Consider the following 23,356-nt stretch of genomic DNA (forward strand, 5'->3'; position numbering starts at 1 on the left):
ACGTTTAACACATCATCTGACTCACAACAATACTATCAATTTTACATTTAATAAGATCCGCTTTTAAAAAATGGTTAAGTGTATACGTTAGTTACTTGCTATAAAACATTCTCAGTTTTATAATCTATAGACAAGGTATTGGAATTCAAAATCGGATTAGATCTGAGGCCAACAATGTTTAACAGGACATTCCCAATAGATAATAGAGCTATTTCGATACCGGTACCAAAATATATTTCGATACTTTTCTATATAAAAGGGACCGCAAGAAAATGACATTATTTTAACAAAAAATGTTATGATACATTTAACATATATTTATTAATATTTTCCTTAAATAAAACTGTGAACAAACTTGTCTTTTAGTAGTAAGTAAACAAACAAAGGCTCCTAATTAGTCTGCTGACACATGCAGTAATTGTGTCATTTATACACATATTATTTTGTCAAAATGATGATCGATTATTAATCTACTTGTTCATTTACTTTTAATATAATTGCTTAATTTTTTTTTAACATGTTCTGTTAAAATATAATAATCACTTATTCTTTTTTCTTGGATGATACCCAAAATCTGGTTATCAATCAGATACCAAATAGTTACAGGATCATACATTGGTCATAATAGTCCTCATGTGTCCAGGGACATATTTCTTGAGTTTATAAACAGAATATTCATTTTAAAAAAGAAAATAAGAAAGATTTTCTGCCGATAAAAAATATTGATGTAATCATAGTATCCACGAGATACGCTGTTGTACGTGGTATCATTACAGTGGATGTCAGGTGTAGATCCACCCATGGCGTTTGTTTACATTCTGACGCCGGTGAGCTATTGTATCTTCCTACGGTGTGTAGTGAAACATGTTTAGCTATTCCTCGGCCTGCAGGGATGATACTTGTAAGAAACTCACTTTATTTGTCGCCATGGAGGCGAGGATTAGTGATTTAGAAGTAGCTAAAACACTGCAGACTGCGGATGTACATTAGCCGCTAACTAGTTAGCCATGTTTTGATGGCGTTTCAGTGTTATAACTTTTTTTAAGCCAAAATGCATCCGTTCTCCCTTTTCTGTCTACACACTTTGTCTGCTTGTAAGTACTCTGTGATTGCGCGCTGCTGAACATGCCCTAGGGCCAAACGGTACTTTTCAAACAGAGTATAGTACCGTTTTTGATTCCTTGATACCGCGATACTATACTAGTACTGGTATAATGTACACCCCAAATAGACAGTGGTCAGTTTGATGAAACAAAGTCTTACTTGCAGCCTGTGCGGGAACAATGTCCTCTCCCAGAGCAGAATCGGAGGCAGGACGGACCAATGTATACTGAAAAAGACACATTTTTGAGTTTTGAGGCATGAAACAAGCAAGGTTCACAATGATTAGGGCATGGATGTATCTGCTGCTCACCATTATCAATGGCCCACATGTTGCCCACGCCACTGCCAGACTGTTTCCAGCGGAAGCGTGTGCTTTCTGTGAGGGCCACGTTGGGCAAGGGGATGGAAATCCTGGTCCATCTGCAGAAATGTGCCAAAGTATGTTCATGCACATAAACATTCAGGGTGTTGATTGAAATACTGTGCGTGCAGTGGTGAGTCCTACCCGCTGTAGTTGTCAGAGGAGTAGATGGTGCTGTGAGGCAAGTGAGGACCCGCACAAAGCTCTGGCAGACACTCGGTGTGGAGCAGAGACCAGGAACGACCGTGATTGGTGGAAAACTCCAGACTGACACTGATGAAGCAGAAACAGCACTTTGACAATTTATAGTTGCTTCACTTCAAGTAGTTTAAAGTCACTGCCACACCATTCAAAAGCACTACAGCTGTAGTGTTTGATAGTGCATTGAATTCAAATATCTATAGGAGCCAGAAGAGGTGGTTTGGGCATCTGGTCAGGATGCCACCTGAACGCCTCCCTAGATAGGTGTTTCAGGCACGTCCAAACGGTAGGAGGCCACGGGGAAGACCCAGGACATGTTGGGAAGACTATGTCTCCCGGCTGGCCTGGGAACGCTTCGGGATCCCCCGGGAAGAGCTGGACGAAGTGGCTGGGGAGAGGGAAGTCTGGGCTTCCCTACTTAGGCTGCCGCCCCCGTGACCCGACCTCGGATAAGCGGAAGAAGATGGATGGATGGATGTATGAATGCATATGTAAGTGAAATAAATATAGTTGTCAATATAACATAATAAGACATGTATTTTAATCAGAGGTGGGTAGAGTAGCCAAAAATTGTACTCAAGTAAGAGTACTGATTGATTGATTGATTGATACTTTTATTAGTAGATTGCACAGTACAGTACATATTCCGTACAATTGACCACTAAAGGGACGGCGTGGCGCAGTGGGAGAGTGGCCGTGCGCAACCCGAGGGTCCCTGGTTCAAATCCCACCTAGTACCAACCTCGTCACGTCCGTTGTGTCCTGAGCAAGACACTTCACCCTTGCTCCTGATGGGTGCTGGTTAGCGCCTTGCATGGTTGCTCCGTCCATCAGTGTGTGAATGTGGAAGTAGTGTCAAAGCGCTTTGAGTACCTTGAAGGTAGAAAAGCGCTATACAAGTACAACCCATTTATCATTTATTTATTTAAATGGTAACACCCCAATAAGTTTTTCAACTTGTTTAAGTCGGGGTCCACGTTAATCAATTCATGGTCACTGTTACTTTAGAGATGTATTACTCAAGTGAAATATTTACTTGAGTAAAAGTAAAAAGTATTTTGTGAAAAAAACTTCTCAAGTACTGAGTAACTGATGAGTAACCTGTTCCTTTAATGATGAGGGCAACAAGTAATGCACAAAAACATAAAAATAGCAATGAAAAAAAATCACAGCCAGGAATATCTCTTAAGCAACTAAAACAATAATATAAATTAAATAATATTTGGTTTTACATTGTATTGAAAAAAAATCTGAAAATTAATTTTACCTTTGCAACCTCATAATACTATTGGCTAAGTTTTATATTCATAAATGTAAGTTTCTCAATACCCGACCTGTTTTTTGTTCCATTAAAATGATTTAGAAGTCTACATTAAAACACTCTACATTTAACAACCAAAAAGCTGTGAAAACGATGATGCTGTGTTCCAAATTTTAGTTATTTACTGAGATTGAGTGAGCCTATGGCTTTGCACTTTGTTTATCTTATATATATATATATATATATATATATATATATATATATATATATTGATTGCATTTGATTGGTGAAACTGAGTCAAACGTCACCAGTGACTGCATTTATATAAATGTAATTCACTTCACATTCTTAAAGACAGTGGAGGCTTAAGCCCCAGTAGATGCATGGATAATTATAATATAATAATGGTGTATAATAATGGTGTTTTATAATTGTTGTCCACTAATAATAATCATACATGAATCAGATACCGTATTTCTTTGAATTGCCGCCGGGTATATAGTATGCGCCTGCCTTGAATTACTGCAGGGTCAAACTCGTTTCGCAAAATAATTAGCGCATGCTTAGTATTACCGCCGGGTCAAACTCGTCACGTCAAGAGTGACACTTTACCTGTCATCATTTTCAAGATGGATGAGGGTGATTTCAATCATTTGAAATCGCATAAAGGGAAGAAGATTGAGAGCTTTTCAGTAGGATTTAAGGTCCAAGCTATTGAATATGCTAAAAAAAACAGTGAGCAGCTATGTTTTTTTAATATACCGTAGCTGCGTGTGTCAAATATGAGTCATTAAATGACTCCCGCCTCCCGTTGGTAGAGGGCGCTAGTGATCCTCCTTGCGACTACTCGGCTGCAGAAGAAGTGACAACAAGCAGCAAGAGTGAGCAGCGATCGTTTATTTTTTCCTCTCGCTTGCACTTTTAACATGGAGGATTACATATCTAAAATGAAACCGTTTTCTAAACTGGACTTTCAATCGAAGCAGGAGGTAATAAAGGAAGATCTCTATCGAGACAGAGAGACTTTTAAAACTGAAGAAAGATAAGGAAGACTTCTATAAACAAGTTATCGATGCTTTTGATCAGAAGGAGCTGCGCATGGACTTCATTTATAAGTAAAGGTAAGACCATAATAAGGTTTTTTTTTATTAAATGTGCTTTTCATGATGGTATCCTTACATCACACTTATATTTTTAAGCGCAGGCCTAAATTTACCGCATGCCTTTGGTAAACGTTGGAGTGGAAAGAGGTTTTAAATTAATTAGTGCATGCTTGCCTTTACCGCATGCCTTTGGTAAGCGCCGGAGTGAGAAGAGGTTTTAAATTAATAAGCGCCCCGGCGGCAATTCAAGGAAATATGGTAATTCATAATAATTCAAAACTCATCAAAATGTTTTTCCATACAAAATCTTGCAGACATTACAAGTTGCATAATGCATCCAAACACCTTAAAGTTTTACCACTTCTAAAAAGACGTCTTCAAACAAATTAAGTCAATATTTTTTTAGTCTGTGTATACACACTGAGTGTGTGTGTGTGTGTGTGTGTGTGATGTTGGGTATCGTGTAGGACTTTTTCTGGTGGTCCTCCCATAATCACTTAATTCAATGTTAAAACACAGTCTTACTGTTCAAACTGTGTGTAGTGTTACAGTTTTGAGTTAGAGTTTTTTTGGGCCAAAAATATTATACAAAGTTGTTAAATAAAACCTCTGCCTTATTTTTGATGAATATTTAGGCTAACTTCGCCACTGTAAACTCATGTTGGTCATTATGGTGGTACTAAGAGACACATTTTTTCTGTTGAAAAAAGTTTGACAACCACTGGTTTAGTGCCATAATGGTAATAATAATAATAACAATCCATCCATCTTCTTTTGCTTTTCCGAGGTCGGGTCGCGGGGGCAGCAGCCTAAGCAGGGGAGCCCAGACTTCCCTGTCCCAAGCCACTTGGTCCAGCTCTTCCCGGGGGATCCCGAGGCGTTCCCAGGCCAGCCGAGAGACATAGTCTTCCCAACGTGTCCTGAGTCTTCCCCTTAGCCTCCTGCCGGTCGGACGTGCCCAAAACACCTGGCATCCTGACCAGATGCCCGAACCATCTCATCTGGCTCCTCTCCATGTGGAGGAGCAGCGGCTTTACTTTGAGTTCCTCCCGGATGGCAGAGCTTCTCACCCTATCTCTAAGGGAGAGGAGGAAACTCATTTGGGCCGCTTGTACCCGTGATCTTATCCTTTCGGTCATGACCCAAAGCTCATGACCATAGGTGAGGATGGGAACGTAGATCGAGCGGTAAATTGAGAGCTTTGCCCTCCGGCTCAGCTCCTTCTTCACCACAACGGATCGATACAACGTCCGCATTACTGAAGACTCCCATCTCACCATCCACTCTTCCCTCACTCGTGAACAAGACTCCTAGGTACTTGAACTCCTCCACTTGGGGCAGGGTCTCCTCCCCAACCCGGAGATGGCACTCCACCCTTTTCCGGGCGAGAACCATGGACTCGGACTTGGAGGTGCTGATTCTCATCCCGGTCGCTTCACACTCGGCTGCGAACCGATCCAGTGAGAGCTGAAGATCCCGGCCAGATGAAGCCATCAGGACCACATCATCTGGTTATTATAATAATAATAATAATAATAATGATAATAAGTACCCCCTGCAAACCCGAAAGGGACAAGCGGTAGAACATGGATGGATAATAATAATATTAATAATAATAAAAAATATGTAATATTGGGCAACAAACAAAATCTTGTTCTGGGCAACCCAAAAGCTATATTTTATTTTACAGGTTTGAAAAGGTATTTCTTTATTTTTCTCGAGCTGCAGCTTCCCCCGAGAGAGAACTGCCTCACTTTCAAAGCACCGACCTACATGTGGCGCAGTATTTAACGTGTTTTACAGTATTATATGAACCTAGAGTATTTGGCAATAGTTGACATAAAGAGTGTTTAAAGACGAGTTGGTGGAGGTGTCCCACCTGTTGGCAGGCTGGTAGGAGCCGCAGCCCAGGTTGATGGAGAACTGGACCACGTGTGTGTGCGTGCCAGGCAGCACCGGCAGCAGCTGCATGAAGTCCACAGCCCACACGTGGCGCTTGGCACCCCCGTGAGAGTGCTGCTCCATGCAAAACTGGGTGACCGGCGTTTGCAGCTCGTTGGGCAAGGCCACGGAAACCACGGCGGGGGTCTGGCAGGGAAGACAGAGAAAGTATTGTGACGTGGATTGCAGGTCATATATATTTCTAGCTTTAATCATTTTGTTTGTAGTTTGTATTTCTTGTTTAGCACTGAGCAATACTGCTACATGATGCTTGGTGTTTCACTAAAGCTGTATTTGTTTAGCAGACCTTATAAAACGTGTAGTCACCCTCCTTCTGTTCAGGATAAAGAATATATGTTTCTGGATCATAATGTTTCAAGAAGTAATCTGCATTTGCACTAGGGATGCACCGATTAATCGGTAACCGAATATATTCGGCCGAATATGGCAAAAAAAAGCCACATTCGGCCTTCGGTGGAATGATTTAAAAACAAGGCCGAATAGTGGCGTGTGACGCAATATTTTGACGCGGTGACGCAATCAACCAACGTGCAGTGACGTTGGGATATGTTGTGTACCTGTATAAGTGTATGAGGTTACAAGCACACACTTATTGAGATTTAGTGGGGCCTCTGTTTCCATTATTAGCCTGTTGTGTAGGCTACCTGTATAAGTGTATGAGGTTACAAGCACACACTTAATTGAGATTTACTTGAGCCTTCTGTTTACATTATTAGCATATCTACTGTGGCTAAGCAGACTTTTGCCAAAAGGACAATAATTCATTTGTTTTTGGTTTATCCACTTTAAAGCACTTTATTTTTTTTTGGAATGCATGTTTTGTTTGAAGGCCTAATATAAATGAAAAACTTTGTGCTTTTTTTGAAAAGCAAAGGCTACTGGACTATTTAAAAAATGTCAATATTCAATAAAAAAATTACTTTATTTGAAAAACATGTCTAAATATTTATTCTAGGCTATTTATGCGATATAAAAAAAATTGTGAAAAACTGCATTCATTATCCGGTATTCGGCCTTCGGCCAAGCGTTTAAGTTTTATTCGGCTTCGGCCACAAATTTTCATTTCGGTGCATCCCTAATTTGCACTATTGTTGGTGGGGAAGGGATCTACGATTCTTACTTCTTAGTCACGCCATCATGTAGATAGCTGTGGTGCATTCAAGGAACCCTTATTAAAGTTTGAAATAGAGGAATCACACATTTTTAAAGACAGTGGAGGCTTAACCCCCACTAAATGCATGGATAATTATAATATAATAATGATGTATTATTATGATAATTGTTATCCACTAATAATAATCCTACATGAATCAGATAATTCATAGTACCGTATTTTTCAGATTATAAATCGCTCCGGAGTATACTTCGCAACGGCCGAAAATGCATAATAAAGAAGGAAAAAAACATCTATAAGTCGCACTGGAGTATAAGTCGCACTTTTTGGGGGAAATGTATTTGATAAAAGCCAACAGCAAGAATAGACATTTGAAAGGCAATTTAAAATTAAAGCTGCAAGCAGCGTTGGTCGGGTCCGCCTTTGGCTGCTGCCCCCGAGACCCACGGCCGGTAAAGCGTTAGAAGACGCCTTGGTGCCACTATTTTGAGAATCTAATGCATTGTGAAAGTAATGCAGTTGTTGTATTGAAGTTAAAATATCAAACTTCCTGTTGATTTTTGCTAAAGTATGTTAATTATTCAAATGTAGGTCTAAATGAGACCTACATAGTGTTTTTTGTTTCATGTCTCTGACATTCCTACCGGAAGTTACAAGCAGTTTTGTCTGTGTTAAAAACCAACAGCAAGAAAAGACATTTGAAAGGCAATTTAAAATAAATCAAGAATGGTGAACAACAGGCTGAATAAGTGTAGGTTATATGAGGCATAAATAAGCAACTGCTATGTTAACCTAACATATTATGGTAAGAGTCATTCAAATAACTATAACATATAGAACAAGGGTCGGGAACCTTTTTGGCTGAGAGAGCCATGAAAGCCAAATATTTTAAAAACGTACTTCCGCGAGAGCCATATTATATTTTGGTAATACTTTGATATGGGGAACATATTCACCATCAATTAGTTGCTTATTAACATGCAAATTCGTAACATATTGGCTCTTAATTAGTCATTTTTAAGTACTTATTAATGCCTTTTTCTGCATGGCCTTATTTTACAAGCAGTAAGCCATTAACTAAGAGTCTTCCCTTATAACCTCAGAATTATTGCTTATTAGTAACCCTAACCCTTATATGGTCCCCTAGTGTCCAAATAACTCTTAAGACTTTGTTACTTAGAATATGTTTCCCATACTAAAGTGTTACCAATATTTTTTAACACTGAATACAACTAAATGTGCCCATTTTTAAGTTAGATTAACATTTTTAGATTAAAATAAGTCTCATTTTTTTTTAATAACATTGTTATTCTGAAGCTAACAAATAATAAATGAAATACTTCTTACCATTAATGCGACTTCTTGGATTGATGGAATAAAATGCAGGAGAATGTTTTTAATTTTCAACGTTATTTTTAACCCTGTGATTACCAGCGGAATCATTTATTACTTATCGTGTTAAGCAATGTCAGCTAAGATTTATCTGAGAGCCAGATGCAGTCATCAAAAGAGCCACATCTGGCTCTAGAGCCATAGGTTCTCTACCCCTGTGCTATACCTTTACCAAACAATCTCTCACTCCTAATCCATAAATCCCATGAAATCTTATATGTCTAGTCTCTCACGTGAATGAGATAAATAATATTATTTGATGTTTTACGGCAGGGGCGCTCACGCTTTTTCTGCAGGTGAGCTACTTTTCAATTGACCAAGTCGAGGAGATCTACCTCATTCCTATTTATAATTCATATTTATTTATTTATGAAAGAGACATTTTTCTTAACAAGTTAAAGGTGTTTAATGATAATACAAGCATGTTTAACACACATAGATTCCTTTCTTTCATGAAGACAAGAATATAAGTTGGTGTATTACCTGATTCTGATGACTTGCATTGATTGGAATTAGACAGTGGTGCTGATAACGTCCGCATTTTCAAATGGAGGAGAAAATAAGTCCTCCTTTCTGTCCAATACCACATGAAAGTGGTTGGATTTGGCATCTCATTTGTCCAACTTGCATACTCCTTTTTAAACACTTTGTTATGAGAGTAGCATATGTGTGTGTGGCCCTTTAATGTCTGGCAGCAGCTGAGTGACGTCAGTGAGTGTGTAGGCGAGAGAGGAGAGGGAGCGGTCGCTGAGGGCGGGGGAGAAATACATTGGCATCAAACTCCGTAGCTTGCTAGCTTTCTGCGACTCTTATTTTGTTAGCACAGGCAGGATGAAACAGGTCTTTTATGGTGAAGACAGGAACTGTGCAGTCGCTCTTTAGAGTTTTGACAGTAGGTACGGAGTCTCTAGAAATAAAATGTGTTTCTCTGCGTCCGCCCTGCTAGTGATTTTTTTCTTAATATGAGCTCGCAGCAGCCAGCGTCATCTCACAAGATCCTCGGGTGCCGAGAATGTCAAACAACTGACGAAAGTGAAGTCTTTGTATGATTGATGATTGCTCATTTTTATGTCTATTTTTTAATGCCTGGCTTGAGATCGACTGACACACCCTCCGAGATCGACCATTCCTTTATTGTTATTATTTGTGAAAATAGCATAATCTGCAAGCTTACAAAGGGTTGAAGTTATAGATCTGCTGCTATTTTCACAACTTATGTGTGACACTGCCCAACAGCAATCTCCAATACTTACTGACCTAAATTAATTTGTTAAAAGACTACACTTATATACTTATATTATACTTTTATTCTTTTTATTTGGACTAAAACTAGACTAAAACCTTTTTGACTTTTCATCGACTAAAACTAGACTAAAACCCTTTTGAGTTTTCGTCGACTAAAACTGGACTAAAACTATCACATGTAAAAGTGACTAAAATGTGACTAAAACTATTTAAGTCCAAAAGACTTAGACTAAGACTAAATTTAAGATGGTTGTCAAAAACAACATTGTTATTATCACGATTAAGTCCAGGTTAATATACCATAAACTGTGTTGAGGAAGTTCTAGTATCTCACCCTGTAGGAGGAATAGGGAAGAGTGTCGAGCAGCACACGTTCCCTCCTGCCTTCAGACCTTCCGAACAGAATGACATCGTGATCATGTGACTCTCCCGGCTCACATTCACCGCCGCCTGCAGAGAAGAAAGACTTGGATTCACATCGGCCGTGCAAACATTACTGTTCAAATGACTCAAAGGCATAGGATGGATGATTTTTTTCATACCCATAGAAAAGTGGAAGCGAAGGTTCCCGAAAGATGTGGTGTCAATGTAGGGCGTGCACACCCGCCTGCGGCCCTCGCTCTCGAACACCAGCGAGGAGCCCGACTCGATCTCGCCGCAATGGCTGCCGTAGACCGCTCCCTGTATGTCCCAGCTGAGGGACACAAAGCAGAACTTTAATAAACATCCGTGTTGGCTCTAGGAATTTTCAAAAGGACTTCAGCATGTCATAAAAATGGGGTCCCACGGTACATTTTTGGAGTCCCCCTTTTTTGTAACCTTCTGAAAACAAGCAAAAAATGTATGCATTATCCTGTTATATTTCACTTTTTATATTGTTTGGGAAAAAGTTTGTCAGAAATGTTACTTAATTCTTAAAAAAATAATACAAAAGAAAACATGCATATGTAAATGTATTCAGTTTAGAGCTGGGCGATATGGCCTTTTATTAATATCTCGATATTTTTAGGCCATATCGCAATATACGATATATATTACGATATTTTGCCTTAGCCTTGAATGAACACTTGATGCATATAATCACAGCAGTATGATGATTCTATGTGTCTACATTCAAACATTCTTCTTCATACTGCATTCATATATGCTACTTTTAAACTTTCATGCGGAGAGGGAAATCACAACTAAAAGTGTATTTATTAAACAGTTATTAAGCAGTGGCACAAACATTCATGTCATTTTCAAAACAGAAAGTGCAAGATTGTCAGACATTTTAAAACAAGCTATGAGTGCACTTTTGTGCATGATGTCACTAAGATGACATATCAAAACAACACTCAATTAAAGTGCACATTTTGTACAGAACACCACTACAATAGTTTAAAACAAATAAAGTGCACTTTTGTGCATGATGTCACACAAGATAATTCAATAAGTGTCACATAAAAATGAGCTGCATAATAGGAAATCAAATAGTGTATGTCCTTCACTATGTGGTAGGTTCCTGCGGACGTTATCTCCTGTTGTTGAATATTTTCTTCTGGAAATGGTTGCTTGGTCATTTTGTTGGTGTGGCACTGGCCGAGATGTTGACATGGGGAGTTTCAAGCACTCTTCATTCTCAAGCGGGTGACTTTTCAAATGATGCTACATATTAACAGTGCTGCTACTTTTGTAGCAGCAACATATTACGGTTATCTGTTCTACATCTTCCCACTTCAAGCCGAACCACCGCCAGACGATGGACCCCGCGCTGTTTTTCTTGGGAATTAATTTTTCCTTCATTTGTTACCAGGTTTGCACCTTCTCTCTCTCTCATATTACCACTCGCACCGCTCCGCTAGCATCACAGCTAATGCTACCCATGCCGCTACCTCTCTGCTCCGCAAGGGCGTATGACCGTGCAGTATGTGACGTATGTAAGAAGGCAAGCTTGTTTTAAGTCTCTGTAAGAAGGAGAGACAAGAAAGAGTGAGAAACGCCTGTAGTGTAATGCCCGTAGCTAAAAGCAACTGCGTGAGAACGTATACTCGAATATCACGATATAGTCATTTTCTATATCGCACAGAGACAAACCTGTGATATATGGAGTATATTCCATATATTGCCCAGTCTTAATTCAGTTAAACATTCATTCACTTTCTTCTTTCCTTCATGGATCTAAACCTCATCCCCGCCGCCCTACAATCAAAGTTCTCTGGCTGACAAGGACCACTGACACATCTCATCTCTGCATATTTTACTAGAATACCCCTATGGGCATTTAATACATCAAAATCAAGTTCCTACTGTACTGTTTACTTGTTGAAAATCCCCGCCGCCCTGAAATCAAAGTTCTCTGGCTGACGAGGACCACTGACACATCTCATCTCTGCATATTATACTAGAATGCCCTTATGGGCATTTCATGAATCAAAATCAAATTCCTACTGTAGTGTTTACTTGTTGAAATACCCTTTTTCAGAGCAAATATCTACCAAAAACAACCACTTTGCTGCTGCCAAAAATGTATTTGAGGGGTGTTTCAACAAGTAAACAATACAGTAGGTAGTAAATTTTGATATATGTAATGCTCAATAGAGTATCCTATTAAAATATGCAAAGATGAGATGTGTCAGTATTAAAAAAATTACTTGAAATACATTTTGGCAACAGCAAAGTGGTTGTTTGTGTCAGATGGGGGTCGCATGTTATTGCAGGGTTGGTCTCCCAGGATGCAGACGGACAACTCTGGACGAAGCGTGAAGGTAGGATCTGATTTATTCCTCATAAATCATAGCACATACAAGAAATAAGAAACAGACACAGAAACACGTGCTGATTGCTAAGGCAAAAACTTAGCGCAAGACCCAAGAAACATAGAAGCAGAAATTACCCAACATAATAGACGGGTAGAAAGTAGAGCAGTGGCGGCACTTAAGTGGCCAACAAGACCCATTAGGATTCATTCAAATGTGCACACTGTTGCATACTGCAAACAATGAAGTCAGACTGAGTGTGGCGCACAACGTGAATAGCTCTCTGATTAGTGCCCGGCAGCAGGCGAGCGTGCCGTACACTTATAAGAGGCAGGTGAAACCAAACAGAAGGCTTCACTGTGGCAGAGGGGTTAGTGCGTCTGCCTCACAATACGAAGTTCCTGCAGTCCTGGGTTCAAATCCAGGCTCGGGATCTTTCTGTGTGGAGTTCGCATGTTCTCCCCGTGAATGCGTGGGTTCCCTCCGGGTACTCCGGCTCCCTCCCACCTCCAAAGACATGCAGCAGGGGATAGGCCCCTCCCACCTCCAAAGACATGCACCTGGGGATAGGCCCCTCCCACCTCCAAAGACATGCACCTGGGGATAGGCCCCTCCTACCTCCAAAGACATGCACCTGGGGATAGGCCCCTCCCACTTCCAAAGACATGCACCTGGGGATAGGTTGATTGGCAACACTAAATGGTCCCTAGTGTGTGAATGTGAGTCTGAATGTTGTCTGTCTATCTGTGTTGGCCCTGCGATGAGGTGGCGACTTGTCCAGGGTGTACCCTGCCTTCCGCCCGATTGTAGCTGAGATAGGCGCCAGCGCCCCCCGCGACCCCAAAAGGGAATAAGCGGTAGAAAATGGATGGATGAAACCAAACAGCACCCATGGTAACCACAACAAACCCAGGGGTGCACAAAACAGGAACTAAGGGAGTCCAAAACTAAACAAAACATGATCCGGGCCACGGATCATGTTTTGTTCAACAAGTAAACAGTACAGTAGGTACTTCATTTTGATATTTGTAATGCCCGTAAGGTTATTCTAGTAAAAAATGCGTGTGTAAATATCAAAATATTACGTTGAATCACTTAGTCAGGCAATATTACTGTGGAGGGAGGTGTGGCCAGCGCTGCCTGCAGGAGCAAAGGACTGTCCTGTCCATGGTGCTGAAGACCATCAGACGGGGGCGTGGCACTGCCCACGGCGAGACACAGCTGAACAGGAGATTAGATTTCCCAGGTGGTACAGGTTGTCTAATCACCTGTTGTCTTTAACAGTAGCGGTCGGGAACAGCAAGAGGAGGAAGGACTTGGAGAGCCTGAAAAGTCAAAATAGCGAAAACTATTGATGTGCATTAAAACTTTGTTCAACTCTGGACGGCGGTCTCCTGTCACGTGTGTGAGCAGCAGAGCCGCTAGGAAGCGACTTCCACATCTGGCACCCAATTAAACAAAAAGACAAATTCAACACCGAGCCCACTAGAGGCACTGGGGCAGTTCTTAGCCGAGGTGTCTATGGCAAACCACCGACAAATGGAGGCGATGCATGCGCAGATCGCACAGCAAAATCCGGTACTGCGAGCGCATGTGGAAGTCGCTTCCTCGCGGTTCCGCTGCTCACACACGTGACAGGAGACCGCCGTCCAGAGTTGAACAAAGTTTTAATGCACATCAATAGTTTTCGCTATTTTGACTTTTCAGTCTCTCCAACTCTCCAAGTCCTTCCTCCTCTTGCTGTTCCTGACTGCTGCTGTTAAAGACAACAGGTGATTAGACAACTTGTACTACCTGGGAAATCTGGTCACCTGTTCAGCTGTGTCTCGCCGTGGGCAGTGCCACAAACTCGTCTGATGGTGCTCTGTCCTCAGCACCATGGACAGAGGCGGTGACATTTGCTCCCTAAAGGCCTACTGAAAGCCACTACTAGCGACCACGCAGTCTGATAGTTTATATATCAATGATGAAATATTAACATTGCAACACATGCCAATACGGCCTTTTCAGTTAACTAAATTGCAATTTTGAATTTCCCGCGAAGTGTCCTGTTGAAAACGTCGCGGTATGATGACGCGTGCGTTTGACATCTCAGGTTGTAGCAGACATTTTTTTCCAGCCCGATCCAAGCTATAAGTCGTCTGCTTTAATCGCATAATTCCACAGTATTCTGGACCTCTGTGTTGCTGAATCTTTTGCAATTTGTTCAATTAATAATGGAGAAGTCAAAAAAGAAAGATGTAGGTGGGAAGCTTTAGCCTTTAGCCACACAAACACAGCCAGTGTTTCCTCGTTTAAAATTCCCAGAGGCGAAGCTTTACTATGGAACAGAGCAGTCAAGAGAACATGGATCCCGACTACATGTCAACCGGCATTTTTCCGTGAGAAAATTGTGGTATAAAGTCGCCTCTTACCGGAGATAAGCGGAGATAAGCGGAGCTTGCGCCGTCCATGCAGCTGCGTGACTTTCCTCAGAGACTCTGGCATCAAGACACTCGTGGCCACACCCCTCCGACTTCAGGTACTATTTAATCTCACTAAAACACTAGTAACACAATAGCAAATAAGGGATTTTCCAGAATTATCCTAGTAAATGTGTCTAAAAACAGCTGAATCGCTCCCACTTGCCCTCGCCTGATTTTTTTTTTCTTTTTTCTAGTCCTTCAATATCAATATCCTCATCCACAAATCTTTCATCTTCGCTCAAATTAATGGGAAAATCATCGCTTTCTCTGTCCGAATCGCTCTCGCTGCTGGTGGCCATGATTGTAAACAATGTTCAGATGTGAGGAGCTCCACAACCCGTGACGTCACGCGCACATCGTCTGCTACTTCCGGTACAGGTAAGGCTTTTTTATTAGCGACCAAAAGTTGCGAACTTTATCGTCGTTCTCTACTAAATCCTTTCAGCAAAAATATGGCGAAATGATCAAGTATGACACATAGAATGGAGCTGCTATCCCCGTTTAAATAAGGACATCTCATTTCAGTAGGCCTTTAAGGCAGCGCTGGCCACACCTCCCTCCACGATTACATTTAATGAAAATTTCACATAAATGAATACATCCAAACACTTCATAAATATTGATTATGTGCAAAAAGAAATAACACTTACAATTGTATGTATGTCACAAACAAGAAGGAGGTTTTATCACATCAACATTGGACTAACACGGTCCTTTACCCATCCATCCATTTTATACCGCTTGTCCCTTTTGGGATCGCAGGGCCTATCTCAGCTGCATTCGGGCGGAAGGCGAGGTACACCCTTGACAAGTTGCCACCTCATCGCAGGGCCAACACAGATAGACAGACAACATTCACACACTAGGGACCATTTAGTGTTGCCAATCAACCTATCCCCAGGTGTAAGTCTTTGGAGGTGGGAGGGGCCTATCCCCAGGTGCATGTCTTTGGAAATGGGAGGGGCCTATCCCCAGGTGCATGTCTTTGGAGGGGCCTATCCCCAGGTGCATGTCTTTGGAGGTGGGAGGGGCCTATCCCCAGGTGCATGTCTTTGGAGGTGGGAGGGGCCTATCCCCAGGTGCATGTCTTTGGAGGTGGGAGGGGCCTATCCCCAGGTGCATGTCCTTGGAGGTGGGAGGGGCCTATCCCCAGGTGCATGTCTTTGGAGGTGGGAGGGGCCTATCCCCAGGTGCATGTCTTTGGAGGTGGGAGGGGCCTATCCCCAGGTGCATGTCTTTGGAGGTGGGAGGGGCCTATCCCCAGGTGTATGTCTTTGGAGGTGGGAGGGGCCTATCCCCAGGTGCATGTCTTTTGAGGTGGGAGGGGCCTATCCCCAGGTGCATGTCTTTTGAGGTGGGAGGGGCCTATCCCAGGTGCATGTCTTTGGAGGTGGGAGGAAGCCGGAGTACCCGGAGGGAACCCACGTATTCACGGGGAGAACATGCAAACTCCACACAGAAAGATCCCGAGCCCGGGATTGAACTCAGGACTACCAGGACCTCCTTATTGTGAGGCAGATGCACTAACCCCTCTCCCACCGTGCTGGCCAACAACAGTTATTTAAATCTCATTATTTCCGGACACAATAAAGGCTTACGTACTGTCAAACACGTAGCGTTACAATACGGACAAATAAACAAAATACTGGATGAAAGTTATAATCGATAAAACAAACAAACAAACAAGCAAACCAGAGTTTTGACCCAAAAAAGGCACTTCTGGAAATGTGCGTCCTAAAAGTGCTTTAACGCCAACATTGAACATGCTTATGGTGTTTGGTATAAATCACCTGGAAGACGATGCACATGCAGACATATTTGTGCAGAGTGGAGAGAGGATGCTCATTAGCACTGACAGAAGTTACCTCAGTATGTCACCCCGCTCCTGCCACCCACTTTCCACCAAATGTTACATTAGACCAACAAACTCTGCTGGCACAGAAGTAAGCCCCTGACACCTGACGGGTGTGACCGGGCCTGCCGTGCAGCATGATGGTGTGAAGCACAGTGGTGGAAAAGCCCCACTGGTGTCAGGACTGTCTCAAAGATGCAAAAAGGCACAGGTAGGTAATTGCTGTCAGCGAGTAACACACCGATCCTCTCCATTTTTAGTGCCGCTCTGCAAGCTACGGGCTAACAATGGGACCCTCTTGCTTTCTGCTGTGCTGGTTATGTGTAAAGTGTCTGACTGCCAACAGATGGACTGCTGCCTGTGAAGCAGTCAGAGCCCTGGCATACACCTGTGGAAGTCACTCAAACACACAGCGTGTCAGGTCAGATTACAGGTGACACATGACAGGTGTCCTACTAAGTGCATGTGCACAAGGCACGCTCGTCTCAGAATAGATTTGGTCTCTCCATCAGTTGAGACTTATTTTACATCTCCAATGAAGCACAACTGTGTCAGAGGTTAATTATGTGTCTTTGGAGTCATTGTTCTTTTATCACAGAGAATTAAGAAAATCCCAGCAGGAATTAAACCACCGGTGTAAAAAAAGAGGCACCTGCAGCGCTCCCGAGAGCCCTAAGATTATGTTTAAAGCCCCCCCAGCGGTTAAGCTGTGTAATATGGTTCTGATCCTTGGCAATTGTCAGATACATTCTTTTAAGTTTCATTCCCCAGAAAAAATATTTCTACAGTGGTGACTAGGGTTCTATAGTACCGGTATACAAAATCAGTGGTTCTCAAATGGGGGTACGCGTACTTGAAGGTATGCCAACGGGTATGTGAGAATATTTTTAAATATTCTAAAAATAGCAACAATTCAAAAATATTTTATAAATATATTTATTGAATAATACTTCAACAAAATATGAATGTAAGTTCATAAAGTGTGAAAATAAATACAACAATACAATATTCAGTTTTGACAGCTAGATTTTTTGTGGACATATTCCATAAATATTGATGTTAAAGATTTCTTTTTTTGTAAAGAAATGTTTAGAAGTAAGTTGATGAATCCAGATGGATCTCTATTACAATCCCCAAAGAGGGCACTTTAAGTTGATGATTACTTCTATGTGGAGAAATCTGCATTTAGAATTGAATCACTTGTTTGTTTTTCAACAAGTTTTTAGTTATCTTTATATATTTTTTCCAAATAGTTGAAGAAAGACCACTAGAAATGAGCAATATTTTGTACTGTTATGCAATTTAATAAATCAGAAACTGATGACATAGTGCTGTATTTTACTTCTTTATCTCTTTTTTTTCAACCAAAAATGCTTTGCTCTGATTAGGGGGTACTTGAATTCCAAAAATGTTACCAGGGGGTACATCACTGAAAAAAGGTTGAGAACCACTGCACTAAATAATCGTATTCGATTCGATTCGATTCTTGATTCAAAAACGATATTTTTCCAATTCAAAAGGATTGTGTATTCATTCAATACATAGATTTCAGCAGGATCTACCCCAGTCTGCTCACATGCTAGCAGAGTAGTAGATTTTTGTATAAGCTTTTATAATTGTAAAGGACAATGTTTTATCAACTGATTGCAATAATGTACATTAGTTTTAACTATTAAAGGTAGCAAAAATATGACTTCTTTTATCTTTGTGAAAACATTGGACACAGTGTGTTGTCCAGCTTATGAGATGCCATGCAAGTGTAAGCCACTTTTTTATTATTTTTATAAATGTCTAATGATAATGTCAATGAGGGATTTTTAATCACTGCTATGCTGAAACGATAACTAATGTTGGTACCGTTGTTGATAATATTCATTTTTGTTTCACTACTTTTGGTTTGTTCTGTGTGGTGTTTGTGTCTCCTCTCAATTGCTCTGTTTATTGCAGTTCTGAGTGTTGCTGGGTCGGGTTTTGGTTTTAGAATTGGATTGCATTATGTTATTAATGTGTAGTGGTTTGTTGGATTGATAAAAAAAAAAGAAAAAAAAATTGATATTTTAAAAATGAGAATCGATTCTGAATCGCACAACGTATTCGAATCGATTTTTTCCCACACCCCTAATATATATATATATACATACACACACACATATATTTATATATATATACACTCATACACACACATATACATATACATATATATATATATATATATACACACATTACTATCTTTTTTGTGGATAGCGACTAGTGACCCGCAATTTTAAACGTATTCTTACGCCCCTGACCACATGACTAGTTGATAGATGATGACGGGGTTTTGTTGCCATAGTGCTAATATTAGTAACTACATCCCAATCACAGCGTTGTTCTTCATCATTGTTGTTGCTGACAGCTGTTGCGTGCCTTCTTCTTCTCTATTTTTTATGGTCACGTGATAGTGACGCGGCAGCAAGAAGGCGGGAAATTGAGAACATCATCATTCTCATGTAATACTCGGGGTTTTGCTTGTTCATACCTCAACAATCAGACATTCCCCTTTTCAAAAACTCTAGTTTTAAACCACCCAAAATGCTGTTACTTGAGTATAAAAGGTGGAAACCATAAATGTATTTGCTGTTCATGTGGGAACAGGCCCTAAAACCTATGGAATGTCACATAAAAACTTAAATTGGTACTCAAATCTCAATCTACTCATCGGTTCAAATACCGTGTTACTTGACTTACTTTGATGGTGGACTCTCAAAGTCCTCCTCCCAGTAGCTCCTTCCCTCCTCCCGGTGCAGGTCGATGTCTCGACTGGACGCAAAGCTGTGGCCAACGCCTTCACCCCCATGGAAATACAGAGAGTTTCCCTCAGACTGGCAAGCATGCTGTGCAACACAGAAAGATAACATTTGAAGGTGACATACATGAAGGAACACTCGAGGAGAAATCTTGTTTTTCTAGCCGTACCTTGACAGTAGCACCAGGAAAGAATAGCCAGTTGGCAGTGTCTGGAGGATCCAAGTTGTCCTCCATGAGGGGAGCTTTATGGGCGGCATTGACCAGCAAAACATTATCCAGACCCCAGCAGGACTCGTAACCTTCTGGACCTTGAGGAGCCCCCTGAGACCATCGCAGGCGAACATTTTCAGCCCTGGACTGTACTGGCATGGGGACCAGGTGGATGAAGGTGCTGCTGTTGGTAGGAGCTCTAGAGGACCACAATATGATCAAGTTACTTATGGTAAACTCATCCAGAACTACTGAACCATGGCCAGGACTAAAGAGGAAGCAAGGGATTGATAGAGACCTGATCTTCTCAAGTGTGATCCAGTCAGAGTTGTTAGCATTTCCACCGAGGCTGTATGACACAGTGATGCTGGGGTCTGAGTAACTGAATCGACAGGAGCCTGAACCTGGGTAACACGAACACAGCAAGGTCACATCTACACAAGTCTGGGTGACAGAGTGAGGACAACCTTTGGATGTGCGATGTAGACTGGAAGAAAACATCAGCGTTCACGCTAACTGATATGTTCCCAACTTTCCTATTAAGTGTGTCTCCATACAACTTTTTCACTTCCGATACAATGCCGACACTGGAGCCTTTAGTATTGGCCGACCGATTCTGTATGATATCAGCTAAAACTATACATAATTGTATTATTTTGCAGTGGGGAATGTTGTAAAAGGTTTGATGTAATGATTGTGAAAAAAGTGCTGTTTCTTTTTAAGAACGATAAGAATTAAAATTGAAAAAAATACTTGGACCAATATCCAATATTGATTCGGTACACTCTTACTACGAAGTACATACTGTATATTTGCTCGCAAACACATACAGAACAGGCCAAAAGTTTGGACACGCCTATTCATTCAATGAGTTTATCTTTATTTTCATGACTACTTACATTGTAGACAAATCTCCAACACATGCGGACGTTAACTGACCCAATTTTTTTTGTAGAAATGACCCCCTTGGGTCACAGATTTTATGTCAACAATAGCAGTCGGCCATGTAATGCATGCACATTTTAGTTTTAAGAAAAATTCACCAGTGCCTCCATGGAAATGCCCCCGTCTACCTCAAAGAACTATCCATCCATCCATCCATTTTCTACCGCTTATTCCCTTTTGGGAGGGCACCACAGACTGCGGATGCTTTTAAAAAAAGGCTGAAAAAACCTTCTTTTTAAAAGAGCATTTTTTTTTTTTTTAGATATATACATACTAATTCTAACTATTAGGCTGCTCTAGTTATTGTTTTTATTTTATTATTATTATTTTGTATGTATTATTATTATTTTTAATACACTGCAGCACTTTGAGGTTGTTTACTCAATGTCCATTTTCTACCGCTTATTCCCTTTTGGGGTCGCTGGCGCCTATCTCAGCTACAATCGGGCGGAAGGCGGGGTACACCCTGGACAAGTCACCACCTCATCGCAGGGCCAACACAGATAGAGAGACAACATTCACACTCACATTCACACACTAGGGCCAATTTAGTTTAGCCAATCAACCTATCCCCAGGTGCATGTCTTTGAAGGTGGGAGGGGCCTATCCCCAGGTGCATGTCTTTGGAGGTGGGAGGGGCCTATCCCCAGGTGCATGTCTTTGGAGGTGGGAGGGGCCTATCCCCAAGTGCATGTCTTTGGAGGTGGGAGGGGCCTATCCCCAGGTGCATGTCTTTGGAGGTGGGAGGGGCCTATCCCCAGGTACATGTCTTTGGAGGTGGGAGGGACCTATCCCCGGGTGCCTGTCTTTGGAGGTGGGAGGGGCCTATCCCCAGGTGCATGTCTTTGGAGGTGGGAGGGGCCTATCCCCAAGTGCATGTCTTTGGAGGTGGGAGGGGCCTATCCCCAGGTGCATGTCTTTGGAAGTGGGAGGAAGCCGGAGTACCCGGAGGGAACCCACGCATTCACGGGGAGAACACGCAAACTCCACACAGAAAGATCCCGAGCCTGGATTCGAACCCAGGACTGCAGGACCTTCGTATTGTGAGGCAGACGCACTAACCCCTCTGCCACCGTGAATTGCTTTTTACAAATAAAATCTATTATTATTATTATAACTCTAAAGTGGGACTAGGTGTGTTGGTTGACATAGACAAACTGTCCACAAAACCAGGAGGGTTCCTTTGTACAACAAAATTATAAAAAACAAATGCCTCTTTACTTTTTACTTGAGCCTGTGTAAAATGGTTCTTTAAAACATTGATGTGACCACCTGTGTGTCTTAGAATTCTGTTATTTGTCAGTGTGTTTGGAGATATGATGGGGTCAAGGGTCACTAATGGAGGAAGCCAGGGCCTGTGTCTTCAACTATTGACTACCCCTGATGGTGTGCAGCATCCATGTCTTTATGCAATGCACTTCTCCATCCCCACCTGAGTACAGCTGAGCTTTAATGTGCCTCCTGAGTCCAGGACTTCACTCCAAATGCTGTATTTATGGTAAAAGGGGAAAAAAAGGACTGGAATACTGCATGCAATACTCACCCAGGGCAAACTGGAGGACAGATGCTGTGCTGGTGTTCAGAGGGACAGTGGTCTGCAGGACACAAAAGACATATGTATATGAATATTTTTATAATCCAGAGGTGTCCAAACTACAAACCGTGGGCGTATTCAGTTTGGCCCGCAAGACGTTGCAAATTAAATAAGAAGTCTGGCAAGTGATATGCCTCCAGTTTAATTCTAATTACCTCAAAATATAAACGCCGCACACATGTTGCTGTGTTTTGGACAATGTTAGTAATTTTGCTTAATAACTATTGAGAAGTTGCTTCCTAGCAGTTCCACTGCTAGACACAGCACCAGAGCAAACGTGCAGTTTTTAACCAGGTTTTAATGTACAAAGATTTTATCAAAAGTTTTCTCTCCAGCAGGACGCGACTTTTCAGCCACGTCCGTATCCTCTCTCCCCTCCTGCTCCCGGCCGCTTACTGTTAAAGACAACAGATGATTAGATTAACACGTACGACCTGTGAAGTCTAATAACCTGCCAGCTGTGTCTCGCCGTCAGCACATGCCCCGCTTCCTATCCAATGGTGCTCGTCCTCAGCACCATAGACAGAGGCGGTGACCTTTGCTCCTGCAGGCGCGCTGGCCACACTTCCCTCCACAGAGTGTTACTTTAAAATGTCTTGAGCACAGCATCAATTCATACGACCCAATACAAATAAACCATAACCAACACAGGAAGTCAACACACAACCTGCTGCTTAAATGCTTAAAACGACCAAAATACGGTTAAACCTGAACATATTGCATATTGTTATGAACATGTCTAATACTACATTGTGAATAGATTTGCAGTGTGTATATAAAACGTCGATGGAGGGTTTTGAAGTTGTTTTAAGAGGACTTTGAAGGCTACAACTGTGACTCCCGTTAGACGCATCTTCCAAGTGTTTTTTATCATTTTTAAAATCCAAAAAAAAAGAGACGTGTGTTTTTGTCTCTCATGATTGTGAACGATAGGCAAAATAAAAAATAAAAAAGTAAAATTCCCCTCTAGTAATAATAATAATAATAATAATAATAATGATAATAATAATTCACTTTATTGT

The 23,356-nt window shown here is 41.5% G+C and overlaps 1 protein-coding gene across 1 annotated transcript in view; it reads right to left on the reverse strand.

Moving 5' to 3' along the window:
* Nucleotides 1–23,356, reverse strand: part of LOC133562879 (reelin-like) — a 304,500-nt gene that overhangs the window by 107,523 nt on the left and 173,621 nt on the right. Inside the window, 10 exon segments of the mRNA XM_061916689.1 lie at nt 1,264–1,330; nt 1,415–1,524; nt 1,610–1,738; nt 5,910–6,118; nt 10,078–10,193; nt 10,286–10,437; nt 19,526–19,671; nt 19,754–19,994; nt 20,094–20,199; nt 22,284–22,335. Coding sequence (XP_061772673.1) covers nt 1,264–1,330; nt 1,415–1,524; nt 1,610–1,738; nt 5,910–6,118; nt 10,078–10,193; nt 10,286–10,437; nt 19,526–19,671; nt 19,754–19,994; nt 20,094–20,199; nt 22,284–22,335 — 1,328 coding nt within the window.

The sequence above is a fragment of the Nerophis ophidion genome, linkage group LG12 (assembly GCF_033978795.1).
Source record: "Nerophis ophidion isolate RoL-2023_Sa linkage group LG12, RoL_Noph_v1.0, whole genome shotgun sequence".
NCBI classification, from domain to species: Eukaryota; Metazoa; Chordata; class Actinopteri; order Syngnathiformes; family Syngnathidae; genus Nerophis; species Nerophis ophidion.